This window comes from Rhinopithecus bieti, unplaced genomic scaffold (genome assembly GCF_001698545.2).
Source record: "Rhinopithecus bieti isolate Rb0 unplaced genomic scaffold, ASM169854v2 scaffold_7649, whole genome shotgun sequence".
Classification (NCBI taxonomy): domain Eukaryota; kingdom Metazoa; phylum Chordata; class Mammalia; order Primates; family Cercopithecidae; genus Rhinopithecus; species Rhinopithecus bieti.
This window is the reverse complement of record NW_016805495.1, coordinates 605,813-633,122: the sequence shown is the minus strand read 5'-3', so window position 1 is coordinate 633,122 and position 27,310 is coordinate 605,813. Positions and strand designations below refer to the sequence as shown.

The window sequence follows — 27,310 nt, the reverse complement described above, 5'->3', positions numbered from 1 at the left end:
GTGTTGAGGCCAAAGCTCATTAAGCTCTTGTCCATCAGAAGTCAGCAGGGGGAGGTCCCTGGAGCCCAGGGAGAGAGAGTGGCCAGGCCCCACTCCCAGTGAGGGCCTTGCAAATGGCCTTGGCATCCATCAGTGACACAGCTCCATCTCCTGGGTGCCTGGAATATATAATGCATCCCAATCAGGGACCAGCAGAGAGGTCGTAGAAGTAATCATTGCTTTCACTGACTGCTACAGCCAGATTTATTATGGCATAAAGAAACAACTTAGCTTCTGGCAGTAACAGGCAGCCGGCCTATCTACACTTGTAGAAATCTTATTTGCTGGGGCCTGGATGGGTGGAGGTTTCTACCCACACCTGCTTGGCCAGAGGCCCTGGACAGAACCCGGCTGGACCATTCATCTTCCTGTGCTCCAGGCCACTTTGTCCAAGAGGCCACCACCTCTGACACATTTCACAGCATTTGGGAAGCAGTGCTTAGGCCACAAATTACACATCTGGCATTGCACTGAGGGGATCCTTGGGCTGCTGACCCCAGGGAAGCCACAGAGCAGAGCCAGGTGTGGAGTCAGCCTAAACATGGGTTCAAGTCCCTGCTCTGCCATATGTTGGCCAGGTGACCTTGGGTGAGTAAACTCACTTCCCTGAGCCTCCGTGTCTTATCTGTAAACTGAAGGGGTAGGAATCCCCACTTTAAAGAGCTGCTGTATGGAGTAAGGAAGAGATAAAGGCTGTAGGGCACACAACACAGGAATAGGCACTAAATGAAAGGTGACCGTCACCATTTTCATTATCCAGGGGCTTCAGTATTATGGTGTGAGATGCCCTTTATTGAGGACCAATTATGTCACTAAGGACTATGCTGGCTCCTTTTAAATATTTTGTCCCTAGACCTCACAACCAATCCTGCAGATAGGTCCTGTTATGTTTATTGCAGGGTTGTTAGGGGATTGTGCAAGGTCACCCGACTGTGGGGTGTGGAGCTGGGGGCGGGACCTTGTCCTGTGCATTCTGGAGCTGGTGCTCCTCCTAATACACAGCTCACCTCCCCAGCTCCTCTGAGAGGCCAGTTGCCCCTGGTCAGTCGGGCAGGCAAGTCCAACCTCTCCTTCCTTCCCTCCTTCGTGCCAACATTTCCAGGGCACTAGCTCCAAGACAAGCCCCTTACTGGGCAATGGACACAAGATGGCACAGAAACACTCCCTGCCCTTGAGGAGCCAGCACCAGAGCAAAGGGCCGAGCCGCATCCAGACTGCTCCACACGCGTGTGTGTCAGCGAAAGCTAACTGTGTATGTAACAAGGGATTCCAACAGACCGTCTTCAGAGAAAGAACCATTTATCATCTCTCCCAGTTCTAGGGGCTCATTGGGCAGTGTCTTCTAAGCTTAGCCATGGGGCTACACTTACCTGACAGGTCAGCTAGACTAGAAGGTCCAGGACAGCCTCACTCACAGCCTGGGAGTTGATACTGACTGTTTATGGCATGCGCTGGTTCTCCTCTGTGTGCCCTCAAATCATCTGGTAGGTGAGACAGGTTCCCTTGTATAGCAGAGTTCCAGAAGAGCTAAAGCAAAAACTGGAAGGCCTCATGAGACCTGGGATCCAGAACTCACATGCCGTCACTTCTGCCCCATGCTATTGGGCAAAGCAAGTCATATTCTATCACGGGGCCAGTACCCATGACACACATTTGTGATCCATCACGTAAGGCTCAGAGGTCAGCTCAGAATGAGGATGAGGGGTCAGTCTGTGCCCTAGTCAAGTGCGATCCTAACTGGCCAATTAATTTTTAACTCAGATTAAAGTATGCTGAATTGTGAGGTCATTAGAATGGGTTGTATCCTCTGACCAATGGAGAAACTGAGGCACACAGGGTCAGCCAGTGTGCAAATAGAATGAGTACATCATAGAGTCAGCCTTCATATGAAGAAACTGAGGCCCAGAAACAGGAATTGTCTTGTCCAAGGTCAGGCAGCAAGTCTGTGACAGAGCCAGGAGTGACCCGGGTCCCTACCAGCCAGCCCGCTCCTCCTCCCTCTCTACCCCATGAGGAGGCTGGGGCTGGGAATGGGCTGGGCTGGGGCAATGGGACTGTCATCCCCAGCAGGGCTATGTCTCCTCTGCCCCCATCTCTGCCATGTTTGTAAAGTGAGCCCTTTCAATGTGCCTGGCACTGCATAAGGCACTTAATCATTACCTCATCTGATCCAAACAGGACTGTCTCCACTTTACAGATGATAAAGTAGGCCCCAGAGAGGGCACTAACTCACCCAGGGTCTCACAGCTGCTGGGCCCATCTGCCTGACACCACAGCCTGAGCCTCCCATTCTGCCCCAGAAAGAGCTCAACCTGATCCAGGGCCCCCAGTGGGGTGAGAGGCAGCTCTGTGGCCCTCAGGGGTCTCAGGTTGATATACCCTACCTGAGGAACTGCTTCAGAGGCCTGGGTGGGGGCAGCAATGGCCAGGGTCCCTTGGAACCAACTCTGAAAGTGAAAGGACCCTGAGCGATGTCCTGGTCCACACTCCCACCATTTTACAAATAGAAAAACCAGGACTGGATCAGAACCCAGGCCTCTCCAGGGCCCTCCCACTGCACTGGAGGCTGGGGGCAGGTGAGCAGGCCCCGTCAGGCTGGTGAGACACACACAGGGCTGCTCTGTGGCATTCAGAGAGCACGTTTATTTACAAAGCGCTTTACAAACATCAGCTTATGCCTCCCCACAGCCCCCTGCGAGGTAGGTCAGTAGTCATATCTACAGTTTACAGATGGGGAAATTGAGGCACAGAATGGGGGTGTGGCCTGCCCCATGTTAAAGAGACCTTCCCAACCACCCATCCAAAAATAACAAAAGAAACAAAAAAGCACTGGTCCTCCTTCCTCTGAACTCCAGAGGGTATGACCAGCCCTGCTCTAACACTGCCCCTCCCCACAAAGGGCGGCCTGACCAGGAGCCACAGGGGCCTCAACCCCAGGGGCTGTTGTTCAGCCTTGCAGATTGTCACTGGCCCAAGCTGAGCAGGACAGGCCAGTGAGGCCTGAAGATTAAAGGAAGAGGGGGGCAAGGTGACTTCATTCTGCAACAGTGGGTCAGGCAGGGAAGGAGCCCACCATGGGGCCCAGCAGGAATGGGCAGGGAAGCTCAGAGCACATACCAGGGAAGCAGAAGTGGGGAGGGATAGTGAGCAAAATATCCCAGGGGCTGCAGGGGGCAGTGGGGAGGAGGGCACTGCAGTTCCCCTGGGGAGGACAGTCAGTGTGCCCCACTGGCTGTTCAGAACAGAGTCCTGCCTCCCCAGGACCCTCAGAGGCTGTGCCAGATGGAATCCTAGATGCCAAGCCCCAGTACACCCTCTACCCACATGCCAAGCCCCAGTACACCCTCTACCCACATGCAGAGTGGGAATCTTGGCCTGGGATACTCTCTGCAGGGCCTCACTCATCCCTGCCAAAGGCCAGGATGGTGCCAAGGGGCTTGGCTTGAGTACCCCAGAGCCGGCCGTCCTGGGCCCTTGTCACTCTGCCAGGCAGTGCCAGGCCTCTCAGCACAGGCCTGCAGGACCCTATGGAGGTGGGGCTGGGCTGCAGACTTGCTACGCTCCTCCTTGGCCTACGACCTGCCCATGGGACAAAGTGAAAGACCCTGCCCACAGTGGAAGAGGCAGCAAGGTGGCCCAGCATCCACTCCAATGCTTGCCCCACGGGGGTGTGTTTGGGCAGAGCAGGAGGCACTGATCTTCCTTGCCAGTCCAGGATGGTGGGTCTGGCCCTGAGTGTGCAGTGGGTGCCCCAGGCCAGGGCCCCGCTATCTTGACTCCAGCCCCTCCAAGTATTCCAGGGCCACATCGTAGCAAAAGTGGTACTGATCCTGGGGAGAGAAAGAGAGGGAGGAAACCATGAGCCTGACCCCGACTCCAGTATTGTGGCGGCGGGGGGCGGGGAACGGGGAGCGAGAGGGCAAGCATGAGCCCAGGCCCGCCCTCGGGGACAAGGGGGAAATGGGGGTAATGTTTTAGGACCACAGGGCTAGAACCGAAGCCCAATGGTGGGGCCCAGATATGGGAGAGTGGTTGCTAAGGAACCTGGCCTGGCATGGACCAGGAAGGTAGAAGTGGCTGGGCACGGGACACAGCCCCTCACCATGGTCTCCACCATGTTGGGTTTGTAGTTCCGGAGAGTTTTGGCAGCAAAGAAAACGTCCACCAAGTTGTGGCAGCGTATCATCTCCAGGACCGTAGAGCAGGCGCAGAAGGTGCCGCTGCGTCCTCCCCCGTTTCTGAATGAGAGATGCAAAAGGTTTGGGGCGGGGCTCAGGAGCCAAAGGTGAGGGGTGGGGCCTTGGAACCTGAAGGTAAGGAAAGGGTCAGGGAACCACGAAGGAGGGGCAGAGAGCCTAGAGGAGAGGGGCGGAGCTAGGGAACCCAGAAGGAAGAAGCCAAAGAGCCAGGAAATGAGAGGCAGAGCTAGGAAACCCAGAAAGGAGGGGCCGAAGAGTCCAAAGGTGAGGGGCGGGGCAAGGAAACTAAGAAGGGCCAAAGAGCCCAAGGTGAGGGGCAGAACTAGGGAACTCAGAAGGGCGGGGCTGAGGACCCTGAGGTAAGGGGTGGGGCTAGGGAACCCACAGGGAGGAGGAGAGGGCCCAGAGGTGACCAGCAGGACCAGGTTAAGGAGGATCAGAGGCTAGGACATCTCAGAAGACATGTTCTCAAGGCGAAACAGACTGCAGATTCTGAGAGAAAGGAGGCCTGACACACTCCAAGAGAAACACCCGGAGACAAAGGCAGTGACAAAGAATGGCGGGGTAGCAGCAAGCGCGTACCCAGAAAGCAAGGTGGAACAGGAACGCTGAGAAGACTGGTCACCACCTGGCAACGTGGGCACACAGGCACAAACGTACCCACACCCCAAGTCAAGCCCACAGCCTCCCACTGAGCTTCATCCCCTCTGTGCCTCTCCCTCCTTCCCTGTGACTCCACCTGTGGGGTGCCTCCTGGGGGGTGGCAGACTGAGGCGGCCCTCACTCCCCTTCTCAGGGGTCTTTCCCACCAGAAGAACCAAAACCCCTGGGGGCCAGACCCAGACTGACTCAGCTGCCCACCAGCTTCCAGTAGGCCCAGCCTGCCACTCGAGAGGCTCAGTAAGTGCTGAAAGCATGAAAAAGTGGGGAGCAAGGGAGTGACTGCACCCAGACATGAGTGAATACATGAACTTACGAATGGGGTATGTGGATGGACGGATGGATGGATGGATGGATGGATGGATGGATGGATGGAAGGAAAAAGTCACATGTGTGCATGCATGAACAAAGGCTGGTATTCTGTTGGCATAAAAAGTGTGCCACAATCTCATGGGGTAAAAAATTCTGACAAAGGACTCTCAAATTGGCGAAGTCAGACATCACACAGAGGGTACTAGGCAGTTGTTCAGGGCTGAGTCTATAGCCTGGAAACTGACTGGATTCCTCCAGAGCCAGCCTTGGCTGGTTGGGCAGCATCCAGGTCACAGCCATCTGAGAGCCCAGGGGTTTCGGTGCCAGCTTTGCAGTCCAGCCAAAGCTGGCACCCTTTCAGACTGGACCTCTGCCCCTGGCTCCCCAACCCCTCCACCCGCCCTCCTGCCGGGCAGGTACTCACAGGCAGTGCACAATGGTGCGCCCATCCCCACTCTCGGCCTGCCACTTGTCCACCTCAGCCAGCAGGTGCAGGAAGGCCTTCTTGGAGTCAGGCGTGTCCCGGTATGCAGACCAGCGCAGGAACTGGAAGTGCCGCACCAGCAGGTGCCCCTCCTGCAGCTGGAGACAGGGGCAGCCAGCCACGGGGACATGAGCACCAGAGTCCCAGGAGCCCCTGATGACCCGGAGGGTCATTAAAAGCTCCCCCAGCCACCAGCCACCACCCAGGGTCTTTCCCTGGGGATCCTCAGACCACTCACCCGAGAGATGTTCTGCACCCGGAAGACTCGGGCCACTAAGTCTTCATCTGCTGTGCCCGACATAAACTCCACCTCCATGAGGCCATACTGCTGCCGGCCTGGCTCTGGCCAGTACTGCAGGCAGGGCTGGGCATGGGTACGGAGAGGGGAGAGCTGAGTAGAGCCTGGCCGGGGCTCACCCCACAGCCATGCCCACTCCCAGGGCTCCACATTTGCCCTGTAGCTCCCACGCACCCTGGCCCACCCACTCTCTCCAGACTCACCTTCAGCGGCCCACCAGTCACCACCAATCACCCACAGGCTGCAAGGCCCACCTGCCCCAATACGTTCTGCACTGACACGTTCAGATCAGCCAAGACGAACCCTTCGCAAACAGTGCACTGATGCCTACTGCTGTGCAGCTAGAAAGCTACACCTTAACCGGTTCACACGCTCCTACATGAGGCTGCCTGCTTCCAGGAATAGGCCTGGATCACTCCCACCCACCCCAGAACCTCCCCCAGCCTTCTCTCTCACTGCCTCTGCCCTTCAGCACCAGCTCCCAGAGGTGGGGTGTCCCTGATGCTGCAACACAGTTCAGTACTCCCACTTCTGCCCCAGGACCCCTCCATGGAGTCAGGGTCCTAAATACAACCCCCTCCCAGACTCCAGACTGTGGAGGAACAGAGGAGGTACAGCCCTCCGACCTCATATACACACACACACACACGCACATATACACACATGTGCACACACACACATGCGTGCGCACACACACATCCTCCAGGCTAAGTATCCTGAGCCTCAGTTTCTAGTCTCAGCTCTGCCTGAAGCCCAGGAAAGGCTCTTCCTTTCTCTTGGCCCCAGTTTCTCCATCTGTAAAATGCCTCCCAACCTCTTCCAAAAAGACACCATGCTCATCAATCCCCTCTGACCACAGCCCATGACAGGAAGACACCACCTTCCCCGTTTTGCCTCAGGTCCTGGCAACCCTGTGCATTCAGAACTCTGCACAGGCTGCTCCCTCTCCACGGGTCACTCCTCCTTCACCTCCTCAGCTAGCCAACTCTGCCCTTCCCACATATCTCTGGTCAGACACTACCTCCTCCAGGAAGCCGTCGCTGATACATGGTCCCCTGGGTTTCTCTGTCCCTGTGCCAGCTCTTTGAAAGCCCTTTTCCCTCTGTGCTGTCACTATCAGTTTTTCTACCTGTTTCCTCCTGAACCATGAGATCTGGGAGGGGCTGTGTCTCTTCTGCCTCTGTCTCCTCCCTGCCCACTGCAGGGAGCAGTTCATGGGCAAAGTTGGTTGAGCAGATGAGCAAATCAGTGCCCAGTGAATGATGTCTGTGTGAGCCTCCCTCTGGGCCTCTCCCCTCTACTCTCAAGGATGGTTCCTGCTACACCCAGGGCTGAGGCCCATGACCCTGTAGTCCTGGGTCATTTTCACAAAGTGCCTGATACATAAAGAGCCCAGTTAATGAAATATTCTCCAGGAGGCCATTAAGAAGCTGTTGTACTCATTTTACAGCAAATCTTCCTAGCCCCGAGCCCAGCAGAAAGCTGGAGTGGGAAGGGGTCCAGAAACCTACAGCACATGGTCAGGCAGGGCTGGAAGGCTGGGTATCTGTACTTCTTGGGAGTTCCAAAGGGAAATGGGGGAGTCAGAGGGGCTGCCCCCAGGCTGAGGTCACTGAACCAGTGTCTGGGCCAATCTCAAATGCAACTGTCACACTCATCATCTTTGTCCCTGCCTACTGCCTACACGTACCACATGCCTACTGTGCACCAGACACAGCAGTGCCATGCATCCTATGCACACCTGACCTGGTCCTCACAATAACGCCTTAAGAACACGTCCTATGATGGCCCCCATTTTACAGAGAAGGAAAGTGAAACTCAAAGAGGTCAATCAACTTACCCTAGATCAAACAGTCAGAAAGTAGGAGGCTTGAATTGTACTCTACCTCGGAGGCCCCCGTGAAGGGCGCTTTAGTGGAGTGACTAAAAGAGCAGAAGCTCTGGAATGAGGCAGTCAAGGCTGGGGAGCGCAGCTCTGCCCCTCCCCAGCCATGTGGCCCTGGAGAAGGCACTGTACCTCTTTGGGTCTTAATTTTCTCACTGAAGCCTTCCCTCCAAGGTCATTATAGATTCTAAATAAGACCAGGAGTGCAAAGCAGTCCCTGGCTTAGCAGGGGGCCAATAAAGAGCAACTGTGGACAGATGCAATGGCTCATGCCTGTAATCCCAGTACTTTGGGAGGCCAAGGTGGGAGGATCACTTGAGGCCAGGTGTTCAAGACCAGCCCAGGCGACATAGTGAGACTGTGTTTCTATTTAAAAAAAAAAAAAAAAAAATCAGCCAGCTGTGGTGATGCAGCCTGTAGTCCCAGCTACTCGACAGGCTGAGGTGGAAGGATGGCTTGGGTCCAGGAGGTTAAGGCTGCACAACTCAGTGAGCTATGATCCCGCTACTGCACTCCAGCCTGGGCAAAAGAGTGAGACCTTGTCTCAAAAAAAGAAAAGAAAAAGAGCAACTAGTGGTCTCCCATCTGACACCCTTGTTTTACAGATGAGGAAACTGAGGCTCTAAGAAGGTGTATGACTCGTCACACAATAAATAGATGGCAGAGCTGGGACCCAACTCTTGGCTTTGGGGACCATGCCGCTGAATACACAGAGGACCTGGGCAGCAGGTGGCCTGTCGGCCTGGCCAGTGGAGGCCTCACCCAGGCGGAGTTGGACTGGTTCAGCTGGTTGAGCATGACGATGGAGGTGCACCCGTAGTCGTAAACCAGTCGCCAGAAGTCAGGCGTGGTGCTCTGCAGCGGGTGCAGGGTCACGATGAAGGCCGCGCTCCGTGTGTAGCTCTGCAGGGAAACCGGGACTCAGCGGGGCCCTGTTCCCGGCCCCTGGCCTGGGCTGAGCCTCTGCCCCAGACTGTCTTCCCACACTGCCCACCCTGAGTTGGGCGGTTGTGCCCCATAGGACCAGGCTGCCTCCAGTGGGCCATTTCTGATGCTGGTCGGCACACGGAGCCCCTGGGTTGACAGGGTGGGCCCAGGCCTCTGGGCACCAAGCCCAGGACCCCCCAGAACTAAACAGCAAAAGTTTCCAAAGGTATGGCGAGGGGAGCTTGGGCATGAGGCTGAGCTCATGGCAGAGGCTGACCAAGCTTACTCCCTGCCTCTGCGCTTCGGCATCTGCTATTTTGGCTGCCTAGGCCAAATTTCCCAAATGTCTATATGGCTCTCTCCCTCACTTCTTCCTGGTCTTTGCTTATCACCTCCTCAGAGAAGCCCTCCCCTACCACCTCATCAAAAATAGCCCCCCGCCAACACCCCAAATCCACATTAAACACTCTGCCTGGCTGTTTTTGTAGAAATTTCCAGTTGATGACATTTCATTGTATATTTATTTCCTAACTATCCCACTCCATCTCCTAAAAGCAAGGTTCAGGAGAGCAGAGCTTCCAGGGTGTGGTCTCCACCCAGAGCCCTGTAGGGGCTCAGTAAATATTTTGAATAAATAAATCTCTAGGTCCCTCCCAACTCCATCAATGAAGGGTCTGGGACCCCAGGCTCCCCAGGCAGTGACAGGCCCTGACACTGCTCACTGCTCCCTCGTCCTGCCAGGGGAGCTGGCACCCGGCCTTCTCCCGTCAGAGATCTAGCTCCCAGGCTCCCCTGGTGACCTGCCCTGCCCCACCCTGTGCCATATCCCCCTCTCTTTCCCGAGCTCTTCTCCTGACCCCCAATCTTCCTCCCGACCTAGGGGCTGGCACAGGCTCCCATGACCCTGGTCTTTGTCTGGCTTCTTCTGGCCTTGACCCTGACTTGGGCCCTGACCAAATCTTGATCTGCCCTTTGTAATCCTGCAAGTTGTGGTGCAGAGAAACAAGGAGCCCCCCTGGTCCCCCAGTGGTCCCTCTCCAGGACTCTCTGAAGGCTCTTGATTAACAACTCCTCAAGGCCAGGCCCAGACTCCAAAACTCAGGCCTGGGTGCCCAACGGGGCTCCTTGAAGACTTGACCACCAAAAAAAGATTCCAGCTGGCCCCTCACTGACGAGTTCAGGGCCTGTCTGAGAAATGGGGCCTCCTGGCTCCTGAGCCAATAGGACCCGCATGGCTGGGGTCAGACATCAGAGGCATCAATGACCTCAGGAGGGGACAGGGCTGTCCCAGAACTTCTCCATGTGATAACCCACCCATCAGGGCCAGGGAGCCCCAGCTCAGGACCCTCAGACAGTCTCCCTTCCAGGCCCCCATTGTGCAGATGGGCACCCTAAGGTCAAGGAGGGGGCTGGGCACAAGAGTACAGCTTTCTAAGTTTAGTTCAAAGATCTTCCCAGCACTATATGCCACTCCTCCAGGACCCCTGACCCCTCAGCAGGCCGGATGTTCCCAGGCGAGCATGTGAGCACACATTCCATCCACCAAGCTGAATGACAGTGACTGATGGGCCCCTCACATCTCTCCCATCAGTGGCTAGGGCTGCTCTTCCCCTCTCCTTCAGCTGATGCCCAGAAGCCCCCTGGGAGGTCACCCTCTTTAAAGAAACCCTGCTGTCCCCTGCACTGCCCTGCCAAGGGGTTCCTGGCCAAGCATCAGGCCATAAAAAGTCCATCTCCCTCTTACCCGCTGTGGGAGAACCTTCCCTGTCGGCATTCCTCATTTCTGTGTGGAGAGACGCAGCGGTGACACACCTGACCCTGGCCCACCCTTCACTCACTCCTCCCATAAGCGAGGCTGCTTGGCTCCACTCCCTCTTTTTCGAGGCCAGCCTACCCTCGGAAAGCATGCAGTCAACTGCTCCTGCTCCCTGCCAGTAACGGCCAGTCCCTGACGGGGAGGGGTGGCCTGCGGTTACACAGCTATATTGGGGAGAGGCGAAGGAGCGGCCCACCCATTGGCCACACATCTCAAACTCCATCTCCAGTTTTATCTATAACATTTGATCTCCACCTGTGTGTCTCCTGTATCTACATATGAACTAGTTCCAGTGTCGCAGAGGAATAGGGATAATAATCCTAGACCCTTCCCACCTCAGACAGCAGCATCTTGGAGCCATTTATCAGGGGCCTAAAATGCCAGCACCCATCTCCTGCACTGCTTGCAACCCTCAGTAAAGGAAGCAAAGCCTCTGAGCTGCAAGCAGGGAAAGAGACTTCTAAATGGCTCCTGTGCCCTCAGAGGGCCCATGCCCACCCAGGGAAGAATGGGGCCAGAGATCACTGTCCCAGGCCCGGTCCTGGATCAAACTCCAGCTCATTCTCCCCAGGACAAGCTCCCCTGGCTGCAGACATCAGGTCTCAAGTTCCATCCCCAAACCCTCGAGGTCTCCCCAGCCAAAGCCCCCTGAATCACTCATCCTACCCCAGGCTCTGCTGGGCCTGATCCTGGAGACAGCCCTGCCTGAACTCCACAAACAGACCCCGCTCAGGCAGAGTGTGGGGGACACTGGCTTGAATGCCCTGAATGGAAGATCCCTAGGGGTAGGAGAGTCACGCACGATCCTGTTCCCCAGAATGGGCAGGGGTTCCCCCAACCAGAGCCTTCAGCTCTGTTCCCTTGGACCCTGGACCTTCCCTGATGCTGCCGGGAGGGGGAGCCCCAGAGCCCCCTCCACCCCGAGCTCTCACATCAGTCAGAGCCGCATTAATGTAGTTGTTGGGGTCCCCATCAGTGGAGATGAGGAAGGGCAGGCAGCGGTCGGGCGGCAGGACATCCATGCTGCGGTTCTTGTCGCGGTTTCGGGGCAACAGGGCGATGCTGCACTCCTCTACGTCCAGCGGCGGGGTGACCGAGTTCAGCGTCTACAGGGAGCGGGGGTGGGGACAGACAGTTATGTCCAGAGCTTGCTGGGCCTCCTCATATCCCCGTGAAGGAGGCTGGACTGAGTTACTAACCCCATTTTATGGATGGAGAAACTGAGGTCCAGAGAGAAGGGTACAGGGCAGGGACCCAGACTCCCGGTCTCTAGGCCATTGTAGGGCCTGGACAGAACTCTAGAGACCAGAGTCTACCTCCTTGCCACCCACATAACCTCAGACAAGCTACTGCATCTCTCTGCCTCAGTTTCCTCGACTGTGAAATAGGGAAGTAATATACCTACTTCATGGGGCTGTTGGGAGGCCAAAGTGAGATCATGACAAGCACTGGGCTGAGCTCGGCACACACAGACGGGCACAGTGAGGATCTCTACTAGCTCATCAGTGCCTTCACTGAGGCAACCCCTGAAACCCCATGCCCTCCACAAAGTGGACTCCAGGCACTTGGAGAGGGGGTCACCTTCCTTGGTCATGGCCCTGTCTGAACAGAATGAAGTCCTAAGCACCGGGCACTGAATCACACCCGGATCTCTGGAGCATCTCCTCCACCCCTGTGCCTTCACACCTCATGCAGCCAGACCCAGGGGCTCTGTTCCTTTCTCTTGTCCTTGGAGATCCCTCACAGGGAACGCAGTCTATCATGATCCCCAAAGCCTGACACCCTCCTCCGGGAATCCTGCACCTCCTGTGAGAAGTGCCAGGTCCCCAGCACGTGCCATCCTGCTGAGCCATTGCAGGAACCCTGGAGTGGAGAGGACTGCTGAGGTCTCTGCCCACCCAATGATCACTCTCAGGCTTCTCTGGAGAACCAGCCTTTTCCCATCTCAGCCATGTGATATGGTAAGCCAGGTCCTGCCCCAAGAGCCAGGCATTGGGTATGTGACCAGAGCCAGGGGCAATCAGCGAGCTCCATCTCTCTGACCTGTGACTGGTCCAGGGATGGGAACATGAGAGTCTGATCTAGGACTTTTGGGGGGATGCTGGGAGCAAGTGCCTTTTTCCAAAGTCACTGGACAATAGAGATGACAGGAGTCCAGCACTGCTGGGGACCAGGTGCAAGTCTGAAAATGAAGCCAAAACAGGAGAGCAGAACCAAGGCAGAGAGAAACCACATGTTGGCATCATCATCTGAGCCCCTGGATCCAGCCACAACTGAAGCTGCACAATCCTCAGGCTTTTCAGTTACAAAAGCTGGATTTTTATCACTCACAACCAAAAGAATCCCAATGAATACAAACACTCCAAGGGACATATTCACACTTTTCTTCTCTGGGTAACAAAACTGAGGCTCAGAGAGGTAAAGGGACTTGTTCAAGGATACTCGCAGCTCTTAACTAGGTAAGCCAAGATTTGAACCTGGGTTTATCTGACTTCAAAGCCTGGGCTCTTAACTGCTTAGATGCACTCTCTCTTCCGCTGTCTCAAGGTCCTTCCTAGTAGCTCAGCTCTGTCCCTCCAGCTGTGGCCTTAGACTGGTCCCTGCTTCTCGGCCTTCAATGACTCCTGCAATACTGAGGACGCCCCAACACACACACACACACACACACACACACACACACACACACACACACCCCTATACACGTGCACTCGTCCCCCACCTGGAACTCTTCCCGCAGCTGGGAGGAATTACTCTGAGGATCAATGCGGATCATCTCCTTGTAGGTGGCCTTGAACTCACTGACAGGGATGGTGGTCTCCCCACACAGGCAGGCCTCCAAGATTGCATCATGAATGAAGATGTACTGCTCCTGGAACAGGAGACGAGAATGAGGCCGAGGAGGGGCCTAGAAGCTGGAGATCTGTGGTGATGGGGCTTAAGCAAGCTCAAAGTTGAGGCAGGGTGCTCTGAGGTAGAGGCCAACCGTGTGTTACTACAGGCTGGACCAAGCCTACCTGAAACAACCTCCATGGACATGCCCCTTTATCTCCTATTTCATCCCTATCTCCTATAACAACCCTGTGAGGTGCTCTGAGAGGTGGGGGACAGCCCACGATCACACATCCAGTGAGGATGCAATCCCAGGTATGTCAGCTACAGGACCCGTTGTCTGACCCCACCCAACAGAACACAGGGGAGCAGTCCAGGATGACCCTATGCGGTTGGTGGCTCAAGGTCAGGGATGATCTGAGGGAAGGGAAGAGCCTCAGGACACCCTTTGGGCATGCCCCGCCAGCTCCAGGCTCCTTCACGAGAAACTCCAGTCCTAGAAGTAATGGTGGGGACAGGGCCAGGTCCCCGCACCTCAGTCTGGATCATGTTGACGCGGCGGGAGCAGAGAGTCTTCACACAGTTGTAAATGTCCACGACGCCCTCACACTCTGCCATGTCCAGCATCACATCCAGGACGATGTAGCAACCTGTGCGGCCAGTGCCCGCGCTGGAGAGAGAGCAGCCCCAGGCCATGTCAGAACTTTGGGGAGGAAGCCCGGGACTAAGGAGAAGAAGAGAGGAGGGCACTGGCCGTCTACACCATACAGGGGACAGGGACACAGAGATGATTGCCCCTCCCCAAGTAAGGAGCCAGGGCCCAGGCTGCTGGATGGAAGAGCTCTGGTGAAATGTGCCAGAGGACAGAGATGGGATGGGCCTTGGGAGAGAGAGGGTGGGGAGAATGCAAAGGTGACACTGGCTCAACCTAGCAACATAGATTAGGAGAGATGACCCTCGGAGCTAATTCAAGACTGTTCTTTCCTCCTGAAAACCACCAAATCTCCTGCACATCCTTGAAAAGCCCACACACTCATACCCATTCACATAGCCACTGGAGCATCCCTGACCCTTCCAGGATGATGTCATTCTTTTGAGGTCCCAAAGCAATGTGGGCAGGTTTTTATTAAAATACTCTTCATGGCCATGCATGGTGGCTAACCCCAGCACTCTGGGAGGCTGAGGTGGATGGATCACTTGAGGTCAGGAGTTTGAGACCAGCCTGGCCAACATAGTGAAATCCTGTCTCTACCAAAAAATACAAAAATTAGCCGGGTGTGGTGGCACGTGCCTGTAATCCCAGCTACTCAGGAGGCTGAGGCAGAAGAATCGCTTGAACCCAGGAGGTGGAGGTTGCAGTGAGCCGAGACCACACCACTGCACTTCAGCCTGGATGACAGAACAAGATCCTGTCTCAAGAAAAAAAATTAATTAATTCAATAAAACACTCTTCCTGCTACAAAGTCATTGGTTATGTGGCTATCTCCCTAATTTGACTGGAGGCACATCAAGATCCTTGTCCTCACACAAGGTTGCGCAGAGTTGAAGGGGAAGGAGAGTGGACAAAGATGACAGCAAGATTTCAGGTTTCAAAATGGTGGCATCCACGTGCTGGCAAGGACATATAGCAACTGAATATCCTGTATATCCCTGGTGGGGCTTAACTTAGCACAACCCCCTCGGAAAACTGCTCAGCAGTATCTCCTAAAGCTGAACGTTCACACAGATAACAGTTCTACTCCTACATGCATACCACACAGAAAGAAATACATTTCTTGGCCAAAAGACATACGATTGAATGTCCTTAGCAGCACTACTCATAATAGCTCAAGACTGGAAACAACCCAAATGCCTATTGTGGCAGAATGGACAAACACACTCATTTATTCACTCGATGGAAGATGATCCACTGTGGACGAACCTCACAAATCTAAGGCTGAGGGAAAGAAGACAAACAGCAAACAGTACATGCTGTATGATTCTATTTATGACAAGTCCAAAAGCATGCGAAACTAACTTTGCTGTAGAAGTCAGAACAGTGATTTCTCTGGGACTGGGGATGGGGGAATTCAGGCCAGAAATGGGCTCAAGGGGGCTTCTGGGGCTTCATGTCCTGTTCCTTTCTTTACTTTAAAAAAAAATTTTTTTAGAGGCAGAGTCTCGCTCTGTTGCCCAGGCTGGAGTACAGTGGTGCAATTACAGTTTACTGTAACCTGGAACTCCCATACTCAAACAAACCTCCCGCCTCAGCCTCACAGGTAGCTGGGACTACAGGCTTGTGCCACCACGCCCCACTAGTTTTTTTTATTTTTGTAGCAATGAGGTCTCATTATGTTGCCCAGACTGGTCTCGAACTTTTGGCCTCAAATGATCCTCCCACCTTGGATTCCCAAAGTGCTGAGATTACAGGCATGAGTTCCTGTGCCCAGCCAATATTCTGTTTCTTAATCTGAGTAGAGCTGGTTATTTCACAGGTGTGCCCAGTTTATGAAAATTCATATTTTTAAACATATTTCTGCACTTTGCTTTAAGTGTATTATATATCAATAAAGTTTTGTTTTTAAAAGATGGCATCTCAAAGAGGCCTAAAGAAATCAAAGAGAAGCTGGTTTAGGTGGCAGGGCAGGGAGGACGACTCTACCATGCGGCATCTGGGGAGCTGATAAGAACACAGTAGAGGAACCGCAACGAGACCCAGAGGCCATAGACAAAGCCACAAAGGTTGGGGGTTAGGCTCTCCAGGAGGAGACAGAGGGCAGACCAGGACAGCGTGCTGGGTCCCCATTTAAGAAGCAAGAGAAAGATGTGGAGCCAGGAAGGAAGCAGAGAGAGGAGGGGCAGCTAGGGTCACGGGAGCCAGTCAGGGTCTGCACAAGGTGTGAAGGCCAGTGGGTGGGCAAGGCCCACTGGGTTTGGTGGAAAGAACTGAAGTCCTTCCCACCCCCAGGCCAGGCCTAGCACGCAGCAGGTGTACAACGAAAAGCTGCTTACTGAAAGCAGGCAGAACTCAATCGTGCGGTGTCTCACCAGCCCCTAGGCCCTTCCCTATCTCCAGTGCCTCCTCAGCAACTGGGTCAAGGGGCTTCACAGGTCTTGGGGAGCACATGAAGGTGCCAACTTCAGAGCCAAAGCTCAAAGGGGACAGGGCCTTTGGGGGTTGCTCCTCCTGCACTTTGTCTCTAAGCAGGAGAACCCAGGCCTGGTCTCCACTACGGATCCTAAACCAACCCAACCCCAAGCCCAACTTCCCAGGGAGAAGGGCCCCTTTTCTCCTTAGGATTCCCAGTGCCCCCACCTGCAGTGGATGACAATGGGCCCGGCATCAGGTGGGGTGGAGGCCTTCACGCGTCGGATGAAAGCCAGCAGCCCCGTGGCGTGGTACGGGACGCCATGCTCTGGCCACGCTGTGAAGTGGAACTGGCGGACCTCGTGCCGGGCAGAGTAGCCTCTCTGGGGAGACAATGGGAATAATAGTCAGAGTCCCTGGCAGCATCTATTAGACACCTGCTGTGTGCCAGGCACTGTGGTGAGCGTCTCATTGTATAATCTCAACTAATCCCAATGATCAATTTATTGATGAAGTAAGTATTAATGTCCCATCGTACAAACAAGAAAACTAAGGCTCAAAGAGGAGAAGCCACTTTCCCAAGTTTAGAGAAACCGACAACATGCAGGATTTGGATAATGGTCTGCCTGATGCCTAAACCTGGGCTATGAAATACTCACCTCTGCCACCAGGTTGCTGTGTAAACCTAGATCATTTTGACTCCCAGGGTCTTAATTTAAAGGAAAAAAACTATCTTTCCTCTGAGGACTTTACAGAGCAGATCAAATGGGATCGTGGACAGGACTCGCCAGCCAGTCACTATGTGGCCTTTCCTGCCTGGCATAAGCCCTCTGAGCCTCACTTTCCGTATCTGGGCTAATCCCACGGAGCTTTCCAGGACTGAAACAATATGTGTAGCAGGCTCAGCACAGAGTAGGAGCCAGCACCTGGCAGATACTGTCAACCCCTTCATTGTCTCGGCTTCCTCTTATGGGCACCAACAAAGGCAGTTACCTTCCTGCCCTTCCAGAGTGTTCCCAGCAAACAGTGACCAAGTAGCTTCCTTGCTGGGATGGGCACTGGTGTGCTCCTCACCCTCCTGCTCCCAGAGTTGGGGGAAGTGGGAGTGGGCTCTGATCCCTGCTCAGGCACCCTCTGCAGGGAACAGGCGGCAGGGAGACTCACCCGCTCCAGGGCAAAAGTGCGCACGACATACTCAGCCAGGGTCTCCGTCTTCACCAGCGTGATCTTGATGTCCCCATAGGTGTCTGAGTCCTCTGGCCAATACCGTGAGCATTTCACCTGAAGGCCCCACAGGACAGGACTCAGTGGGCTCGTCGCTGCCCCCTTGGCCTGCCATGCGCCCCAGCTCGCCCCACAGCCCGGCTTACCCTGCCCACCTCGACCAGCTTGGTGATCATGACGATGCTGGAACAGTGCTCCTGCCACACCATGCGCCAGAAGTCATAGACCATCTCAGGCTTCGGCCCTGGGGATGCAGAGGATGCCTGTCCCTGAGACAAGGTCTCCACCCCAGGTCAGCACACCCAGCACCATCCAGCACCACGCCCTAGGCCAGGAGGCCTCCTGAGCCCCAACAGGGGCTTCATGCCGCCCACAACACCCAGCTTGCAGCTGACACCTGCCTGTAGGGCCCTGAGGCTGCATTGCATCAGGAGAGGGCCTGGCTAAAGAGCCCGCTCATCCTGAATGGGACCCTGGAGGAGGGCCAGATGGTTTGGCAATGGCATAAGTGTCCAGGAGGGACAGACAGATGGACAGTCGTGGAAAGAGATGCAAACAGAAGAACCCAGGCAGCCACCAGACTGAGAGGCCCAACCCACACCCATGAGGCCTAAGACCTGCTAGCCCTTTTGCAAATACCACTTTGGAGACAGGCAGGTGGACCAGCAACTGCAGATGGACTAAGCACATCAGGGAGACACAAACACAAAGAGATGACAAAGGCAGTCGGCCAGATTCCAAGAGACCCAGCAGAATAGGGAGCAGATGAACAAGCAGGGAGCCAGAATGTGGCGAGGGCTGGGGTCATTCAGGAATCCAAGTGGATCAGCAGGGGAGGCAGAAAGGCAAGCTGAGGGCATTCCAGCATGCCAGAAGGCACACAGGAAGGCGCATGTGGGCAGAGGTGCCAGGTACCTTGAGTGGCTATGAAGTGGTTTGACCTGTGGTAACCCTGGAACAGGAGGAGAGGGAGCGGTTAGACCCCAGGGAGCAGCCCCTCACTCCCTCACACCCCCTCTGCCCTCCCCTTCCAGAGGCAGAACCCCTACCCCACCAGGGAACTGTTCCCTCGCGTCCCTAGGACCTCCTACCCAGGGTGACTCTGCATCCCCCCTAGTCCCCTAGGAAATGGAGAAACGCAGCTGGGACACCAGAGTTGTGGGCTTAATCCAACCTGGACTGTGCAACCCCAGAGAGAATATGACTCCTTTATGTGCCTAGAGGGACCCCCCACCCATAAAGTGGAGAGAGGCATCTGCTTTCTGCCAGGCTGTCGTTGGGAGACAGAGTCCCCAGTGGCCCTGCCTGTTCCCAGGGTTCCAGAAGCTCTAAACAACTCAGATCCCAAATGTGGGGTAACCAGAGTTTGTCAGTTATCCTAGCCCCCCTCGGGATAACCAGCATGGACAGTACCCCTCCCCCCTACTCCTCAGTCACTCAGAGCATGGTGGGCCTAAATGAGGGCTTCAGGATGGAAGTATATGGGCACAGGCATTACTCACGGCCCTTAGATAAAATGTTAAAATCTTTAAGATCAATAATAATGACCCTGTTATGGTCACGTACTGTGCTAAGCACTTTACCTGTACCACCTCCCACAAGAGAGAGGCCAAGAGCTACTTTATCCTCCATCCCCAGAGCCCCCAACCTGAGGAGAGAAACCTGCCCTCCCACAAGCCACCCCAGGGCCACAGCCACCCATGAGGTCCTGCCATAAGGCCTCATCTTTCTAAGCAAAAGAATTCACCAGATACCAAGGGCATCAATGCGGAAAGGGGAATTAGTACTGCAGGGCTGGCACTGAGAAAACCAGCCCAGGCCCCTACCTCAAGTTTACACTCTCAACACAGCTCCCAGCAACAACTCTGGTCTCGTGAACTTCCCAGACCTGAGGAGCCCGGGGGCCAGACTGCCAAGGTTCAAATCCCAGCTCTACCTCTCACTAGCTGTGTGCCTTTGAGCAAAAACCCCCTCATTTCTCTATGCCTCCATTTTCATGTCTATAAAATGGAACAATTACAGCATTTACCTCTGAGGGGCTGCTGTGAGGAGCAAATAAAGTAGTATGTTAAATGCCTGGCACTGGGTCTAGCACAAAGTCAGTACTTAATCAGTAACACCCATTATTATTACTACTACTACTATTTTAAAGCTGAAGCAGTATCCTTGAAGATACAAACGAATCAAGTGTGTCAAATGGAAGTCAAGAATTGCTGGGGCAGAAGGTGATTCACTATGGGGTGAAGAATCTGAGTGTTGGAGCTGAATGGACCTGGGTCCCTGCCACAGCTATGCAGTAGTAGCTGTGTAACTTTGAGCGCTAGAAGGTGCTTCTCAGTCTTTCTTGAGCACATAAATCTCCCGGGGATCTTGTTAAAAGGCAGATTCAGATTCAAAGGTCTGGGGTGGGGCCCAGGATTTTGCATCACCAGCTCCCAGGGGGTATCCATATTGCTGGCCTCAAAACATCCTCTGAGTAGCCAGGCTCTCAACCTCTCTAAGCCTTTGTTCTCCTCTGCAATATGAGGATAATAGTAAGACAAACACTCAGAGATTCTGTTGGATACCTGCTCACTGTTCCCATGAAAATGACCAAAACACAGTCAAAGTGACTAATGATAAAAAGCCTCCCAGCGTCTCCCAGCCCTCAGCACTGGAACTTCACGTCTAGCTCAATTCCCTCCTGCTGTCACTCTATGCCACTGTCTCCACTGCAGCCTCGAACTCCAGTGCTCAAGCAATCCTCCCACCTCAGCCTCCCAAGTAGCTGGGACTACAGGCACAGGCCACTATATCCAACTAATTTCTGTTTGTTGGTTTGTTTGTAGAAACAGGGTCTCACTATGTTACCTAGGCTGGTCTAACTCCTGAGCTCAAGCAATCCTCCTGCCTCAGCCTCCCCAAGTACTGACATTACAGGTGCGAGCCACTGCACCCAGCCAAGAAATATATTTTTTAAAGGAAAAGGAGACAATATGGAAAAGCACCCACAAAATAGCATATGAGTCATTAAATATTATGAAAATAGTATATACATATTAAAAATCCCCAGCCTAGGCAACATAGTGAGGCCCCATCTCTCTCTCTTTTTTTTTTTTTTTTTTTTTTGAGTCAGGGACTGGCTCTGTTGCTCAGTCTGGAGTGCAATGGCACGATCTCGGTTCACTGCAACTTCTGCCTCCTGGGCTTAAGCGATCCTCCCACTTCAGCCTCCCCAGTATCTGGGACTACAGGCATGAGCCGCCACACCCAGCTAATTTTTGTATTTTTTGTAGAGACAATCTCACTATGTTGCCCATGCTGGTCTCGAACTCCTGGACTCAAGCAATCTGCCTGCCTTGGCTTCCCAAAGTGCTGGGAAGACCCCATCTCTTTAAAAAAAAAAAAAAAAAATGAAAAAAATTAGCCAGGCATGGCAGCACACACCTGTAGTCCCAGCTACTCAGTAGGCTGAGGTAAGAGGATTGCTTGTGCATATGAGTTCAAGGATGCAATGAGCCATTATCACACCCCTGCCCTCCAGCCTAGGTGACAGAGCAAGAACCTGTCTCAAAAAAAAAAAGAAAAAAGAAATCAAATCAGAGAATAGCTAGATGAATTATGGTAGTTATTTTTTTAATTTTAAAAGGCTAAAAAATGGGCCAGGTGTGGTGGCTCATGCCTGTAATCCCAGCACTTTGCGAGGCCAAGGCAGGTGGATCACCTAAGGTCAGGAGTTTGAGACCAGCCTAACATGGTGAAACCCCATCTGTAGTAAAAATACAAAAATTAGCTGGGCGTGGTGGTGCATGCCTATAATCCCAATTACTTGGGAGGCTGAGGCAGGAGAATCCCTTGAACCGGGGAGGCAGAGGTTGCAGTGAGCCGAGATCGTGCCACTACACTCCAGCCTGGGCGACAGAAGTGAAACTGTCTCAAAAAGGAAAAAAAAAAATGCTTAATTTTAAAAAACAGAATATCCAAACTGCTCCCTCCAAAAAACATTCAAATTAAGGCTAAATGGAGGGTAAAATGGTCGGGGTTGAGTTTCAGGCAAACTGATCATGAAGGTATTTGAACACTAGGGAAAGTAGTTTTAGGAGGCTGACCTGGGGCTGTCCAAGCTCTTGACCCTCAAGCAGCAGAAACAGGGCCCTCCAGGGCAGCTTCCCCTGCACCCTCCAAAGGGTCCTGTAGAAGGTGCAGCTAGGGAGGACTCCTTGGGAATGGCGGGACCAGGGAAGGAAGGTGACAGACAGTGGTGACCAGTGCAGAATGGGGCAGGGGAAGCACCCCCAACACTGCTGCCCCTGCTCAAGGCAGTGAAGGATGGGAGGGAACTGCTTACAATAGGAACACTCTCGAATCTTCAGCCCTGGGCGGCCCCTGGCCAGGCTGCTGAAATGGACGGTTGGTGCTGGGCACATAAGTAGAAAGGAAGGACAGAGACAGAGAGAGAGAGAGACAGCCAGAGACTGTGAGAGTCTGAGATACAGCCAGTCAGACAGACAGGAGGAAGAGGAGGAGGAGGAGAAGGGGAGAGAGATACTTACTTCTCGGTTTATCCGAATCTTAATGATTCCAGTGAGGGAACAGTACAAAGCAAAAGAGACAGATATTAGGCCAGGGGCAGATGGAGGTGGACGGAGCACAGGAGTGGCCAGAATGGGCGATGTGAGCAGGGCAGGCAGAGTGGAGACGGGCAGGCTGGGCCGGGCTGAGCCACAGAGTGGGGAGTGGTGTGTCCCTGCCAGGGCCCAAGAGAAGCCAACTGGGACCTTGACAAGACCAAGGAGAGGCCCACTGTCACCAAAGCTGCCCAAGTCTGCGAGGCCAGGCCTGGCCCTGACTCCAACCAAGGGATAGGATGAGTGGGGGAGGCAGCAAGGGATTCTGGGAAACATGGCATGGCACATCTGGCCCCAGGAGGAGGAGAAGAAGAGGGAGAGGAGAGGCCACCTCCAGAAGCCCTGACTACCTCGGCTCCCAGACCTGTGCCTTGCTCCACCTGGCCCCCCAGGCCTTTGCTTAGGCAGCTCCCCACCCGGGATACTCTTCCCTCTCCTCTCCAGCCACCTAGAGGCAGCTCAAGCCCTGCTTCCTCCACAAAGCCCGCCACACCAGCCCTGGCTCTGCCACTAGCCTGCTGTGTAACACTCAATCTGTGTGATCTCTCTTCTGGCCTGCGCTTGCTCATCTAATCTGAAGTTATTTTGATTTGTAGAAATGTCTATCTGTCTCACCCACTTGAATAGATACGTTCAAGGAAAGCAGAGGTCATGACTGTCTTGTTCACATCTGTATCCCTGGTGCCCAGCACAATACGTGGCACAAAGGAAGTGCTTAAAATTTATTTCATACGTGATTAAATGATGCTCTCCCAGACTTGGTTTGCTGTAGGGGTTAGGGGCCCTGTCCCGTCTCACCCCTCTTCCACACCTAGGGAGTAGACTCATCACCTCTCCTTGACACCCAAGCCCAAGCCTCCTGGCTGCCTACTCTGTCTCTGGCCCCTCCCTCCCATCCATCCAAGTCCTGTTGCTACAGCAGTGGGCAGGACAGCCTCACAGCAGCAAAGGCTTTAGAGACAAAGACAGGCTGAGATTTGAGTCCTTTCTTTACCACTCACTAGCTGTGCAACCTGGGACAAGTCGCTTCGCGTCTCTGAGCCCCGGTTTCCTCACCTGTAAAGTGAGGTCATGGTGCTAAGTGCCTCGGAGGGTGGGTGGAGGAATTACAGAAAAGGAGATCTTGGGTGTAAAGTACTTAGCACAGTGCTTGGCACCCAGTACATGCTGGATAAACGTGTGTTATTATTCTTAAAGGACCACTCTGATTATGGTCAAAACACTTTAACAACTCCCTGGTGCCCCTAGGAAAAAGCCCCCACTCCTGAGCCTACCATTTGAGGTCTTCACAATCCAGCCCCTGCCTACCTCTTCAGCCTCATGGTGCATGGTGAGAATCCCATTCTCCATGCCTCCCGCCTTCCTCACCTCTTGGCCTAGCTGTCTGCCTCTTCCCTTTGTTCTGCTTCCCTAAAGCACCTCATCTCTCAGGCCAACTCCAGCCTACAGAAAGCCTTCCAGAATCTGCTGCCCACTGTCCTCCCTCCTCTGAGCACCCTGGCACTGACTGCAGAGATGGGGGCACTCCAAACTCAGCCACTTGAACCCCCATTTATCCCAATAGGTTTCTGCCCTGCCTGGATAGTAAGCCTGGAGCGGGCAGGGCCAAGTCTGCAGAAATGACAGGGCAAGGCACTCACATCTATGTAGTTGGCATTAATGTAGTCAGCATTGGGGTCTCCCAGCATCGGGTGCAGTTTCACTCGGTGCCGATCATCTGTAAACACAGAGCAGGTGGGCAGGGGCTGAACCGGGGAGCCCAGAGCTAGGCAGTCAGGGAGGGATTCCTGGAGGCTGGGGATAGGGCACAGGCAGGGCCACCAGGGAACCTAGAGTCTCAGGGCTTACCAGTAGTCTCTGGGCACCATGGGAGGCAGGACACACCAGGGGCTAGAGTCTGGGCTATGGAGTCAAGGAGGCCCAAGAGTGTATGCTGCTCAGGCAATTACTAGCTCTGAGACCTTGAGCAGGAATCTTAATCTCCCAAGCCTCAGTTTCCTTATCTGTAAAACGGGGATTATAGTATTTCCCGCTTCACAGGGGAATTGACGGGAATAAATGAAATAAGCACAGGGCGTGGCGTGTGGCAGGCCCTCAATAAAAGGTGGCCAATGCTACTATCATCTCTGAGGCTGCCCCAGCTCACCCTGGCTGTGCTCCCCTTCCTGATGCCCTCCCGCCCACTGCCCTGGACCCCAGGCCCTTCCCCAGGACTCACAGGCAGGCATTGGCTCCTGCCGGCTGCCCTTGACCTTGTCTTTCTTCTTTGTGGCGTCCCAGCCTTCAAAGAAGCTCTACCAGAAGGGGAAGTGGTGGTCAGTGGGAGAGAGGGACCCTCACTCATAGGGCCCCTTCCCCTCAATGAGGATGATGTAGGCAGGATGGGAGTGGGACAATCAGGGCCAGGTTCAAGCTGAACTTGGGCCTGAGATAAAGTCACTGTCACTGTGGGTCCTTTTATCATAAAGCCAGCCAGGGACCAGGGTCAAAACCAAGGCGTGTGGGGGGAAGGGAAATGAGAAAAGAGGAAAAGAGGGTCAGGGTTGAAAGACATTTTGGAATAAGGGTCAGGCTTAGAATAAGAATTAGAAAGAAGGTAAAGGTGGGGGTCAAATTTAGATTAGGATAAGGGCGATGTCAGAGTTCAGACAGAGGTGAGATGAGATCCAGAGTTCAAATGGAGCTTAGGATGACACTCAGGATCAATGTCAGGCTGGGATTAGGTCAAGGTCAGTGTCGGTGGGCAGGTTCAGACTAGGGACAGAATAAGGATCCTGATCACAATCCACATAGAGATGGAGACGGGATTCAAGGTCAGATTTCAAATCAGGGTTAGCATGAGAGTGAAAAACCATATCAGTCTAAAATTCAGATGAGGGTCAGAGTCAAGGGCAAAAAGGTTGAGTAGGGAACTGTCAGAGCAGGGGTCCAACCAGGGCTAGGCTGAGGGTTGCCAGGGTCAGAGTCTACAGAGAGTGAGAACCAGGTGAGGCCTCCGCAGGGGTCCTGCTGGCCCGGGGCCGGCGTGCACCTCGTACTCCTGCTTGAAGCCGTAACCCTCAGCCGTCTTCATCTGGTTGATGTGCTGCAGAAGGTCCGCCACACGCACTGCAGGGTGCAGCTGCCCCGTGTGGTACGGGGAGCCCTTCCGGCCACAGGGACGCCTCGGGGAGCCCCCCAGGAGGCTGCTGGCCTCAGTGACCCCACCGCTGCGCTGGTCTCCTGCAGTCAGAGAAAGACAAAGCAGTTCTTGACACACACGCCCCAGCCTTGGGGGCCCTGTAGAGACTGGGGGGCTATGGGGGAAGGGAGGCACAGCCAATGCCAAGGATGGCTGGGTTGTTGGCTGGAGCCAAGCACCTAGTCAGGCCCACCCTGTGTGGTCCTGGGCACATCCCCTCCCTCCGAATCTCAATTCCACCTGTAGAATGAGCAGGTCAGATCAAGTGGTCTCCAAGGGCCCTTGTGGCCCAGCCTGGCTATGATTCTATTATCCCCTCACTCCACCCCATGAGGCTTCACCGCACTCCCTGCAGAAGGCAGCGCTCCGCTGAGCCCACGACAGACAGCCCCTTCTTCCTCCCCTTCTTCCAGAGAACAACCTGGAACACTGGCAACTCCCAGCAATTACCCCCATTCAAAGACAAGCAAATTGGAAATTAGCAGCTACTGCCAACCCCTCTGCAGATTAACACGAGGCACCTGAATAGGAGCCTGTCTCCTGCACAGGCAGTTCCACTGTCAGCCCGTGCGGGGCCGCAGCCAATGGGAGAGTTGCGTAGCTCCTCACACACCCTGGGAAACCACCCTCCCCGCAGCCCCCAGGACCACCCTGTCCCCGGCTGTTCTGCTCAGCATTCCCAAGGACGTCCCACTCTGGTCTTGGAGATTAGGTCCCGGAACTGAGAAAACAGCCATACCCGCCTTGGGACACACACTTCCACTCACTCACTTAATACTCATGCATTGCTTAACCACAGGGATACGTTCTGGAAAACGCATTGTTAGGTGATTTGGTCTTTGTGAGAACACCACAGAATGTATTTACACAAACCCAGATGGTACAGCCTACTCCACAGACCTGGGCTGAACAGCATAGCCTATTGCTCCTATGCTACAAGCCTGTACTGAATACTGTAGGCAATTATAACACAATGGTAAGTATTTACGTATCTAAACACAGAAAATGCACAGTAAAAATATGCTATAAAACAATAAATGGGCCGGGCACGGTGGCTCAAACCTGTAATCCCAGCACTTTGGGAGGCCGAGGCAGGAGAATCATGAGGTCAGGAGTTTGAGACCAACCTGGACAACATGGTAAAACCCAGTCTCTACTAAAAATACAAAAAGTTAGCTGGGTGTGTTGGCACGAGCCTGTAATCCCAGCTACCTGGGAGGCTGAGGCAGGAGAATCACTTGAACCTTGGAGGCAGAGGTTGCAGTGAGCCGAGATTGCGCCACTGCACTCCAGCCCAGGCAACGGAGTCTTTTGCAAGACTCCGTCTCAAAAGAAAAAAAAAAAAAAAAAAACATAATAAATGGTACACCTGTATAAGGCAATTTACCATGAGTGGAGCTGCAGGACTGGAAGCTGCCCTGGGTGAGCCACTGAGTGACTGGTAAGTGAATATGAAGGCCTAGAATATTCCTGTACAGTACCATGAGCTTTATAAACACTGTATGCTTAGGCTACAATACATTTATTTAAAAATAGTTTTCTTTCTTCAATAATAAATTAACCTTAGCCTACTGAAATGTTTTAATTTGAATTTTTTGACTTTTATAATGACACATGCACATAGTACAGCTGCACAAAAATATTTTCTATCTTTATTCGACACACTTTTTTCTATTTAAAATTTTTTTTTGGTTTTTTAAAATTTTTTGTTAAAAACTAAGACACACACACACACACACACACTAGCCTAGGCCTGCACAGGGTCAGGATCATCAGTATCGC

The 27,310-nt window shown here is 53.8% G+C and overlaps 1 protein-coding gene across 1 annotated transcript in view; it reads right to left on the bottom strand.

The window, feature by feature from the left end:
• Nucleotides 1-2,658: 2,658 nt before the first annotated feature.
• The window catches only part of PTPRU (protein tyrosine phosphatase receptor type U), a 90,275-nt gene continuing 65,623 nt past the window's right edge, over nucleotides 2,659-27,310 (bottom strand). The window contains 15 exon segments of the mRNA XM_017872707.1: nucleotides 2,659-3,869; nucleotides 4,142-4,277; nucleotides 5,635-5,792; nucleotides 5,933-6,058; nucleotides 8,640-8,780; nucleotides 11,553-11,726; nucleotides 13,340-13,489; nucleotides 13,984-14,119; nucleotides 16,745-16,899; nucleotides 17,681-17,797; nucleotides 17,887-17,984; nucleotides 18,656-18,692; nucleotides 23,988-24,064; nucleotides 24,566-24,641; nucleotides 25,379-25,569. Coding sequence (XP_017728196.1) covers nucleotides 3,807-3,869; nucleotides 4,142-4,277; nucleotides 5,635-5,792; nucleotides 5,933-6,058; nucleotides 8,640-8,780; nucleotides 11,553-11,726; nucleotides 13,340-13,489; nucleotides 13,984-14,119; nucleotides 16,745-16,899; nucleotides 17,681-17,797; nucleotides 17,887-17,984; nucleotides 18,656-18,692; nucleotides 23,988-24,064; nucleotides 24,566-24,641; nucleotides 25,379-25,569 — 1,835 coding nt within the window. The 3' untranslated portion in view covers nucleotides 2,659-3,806.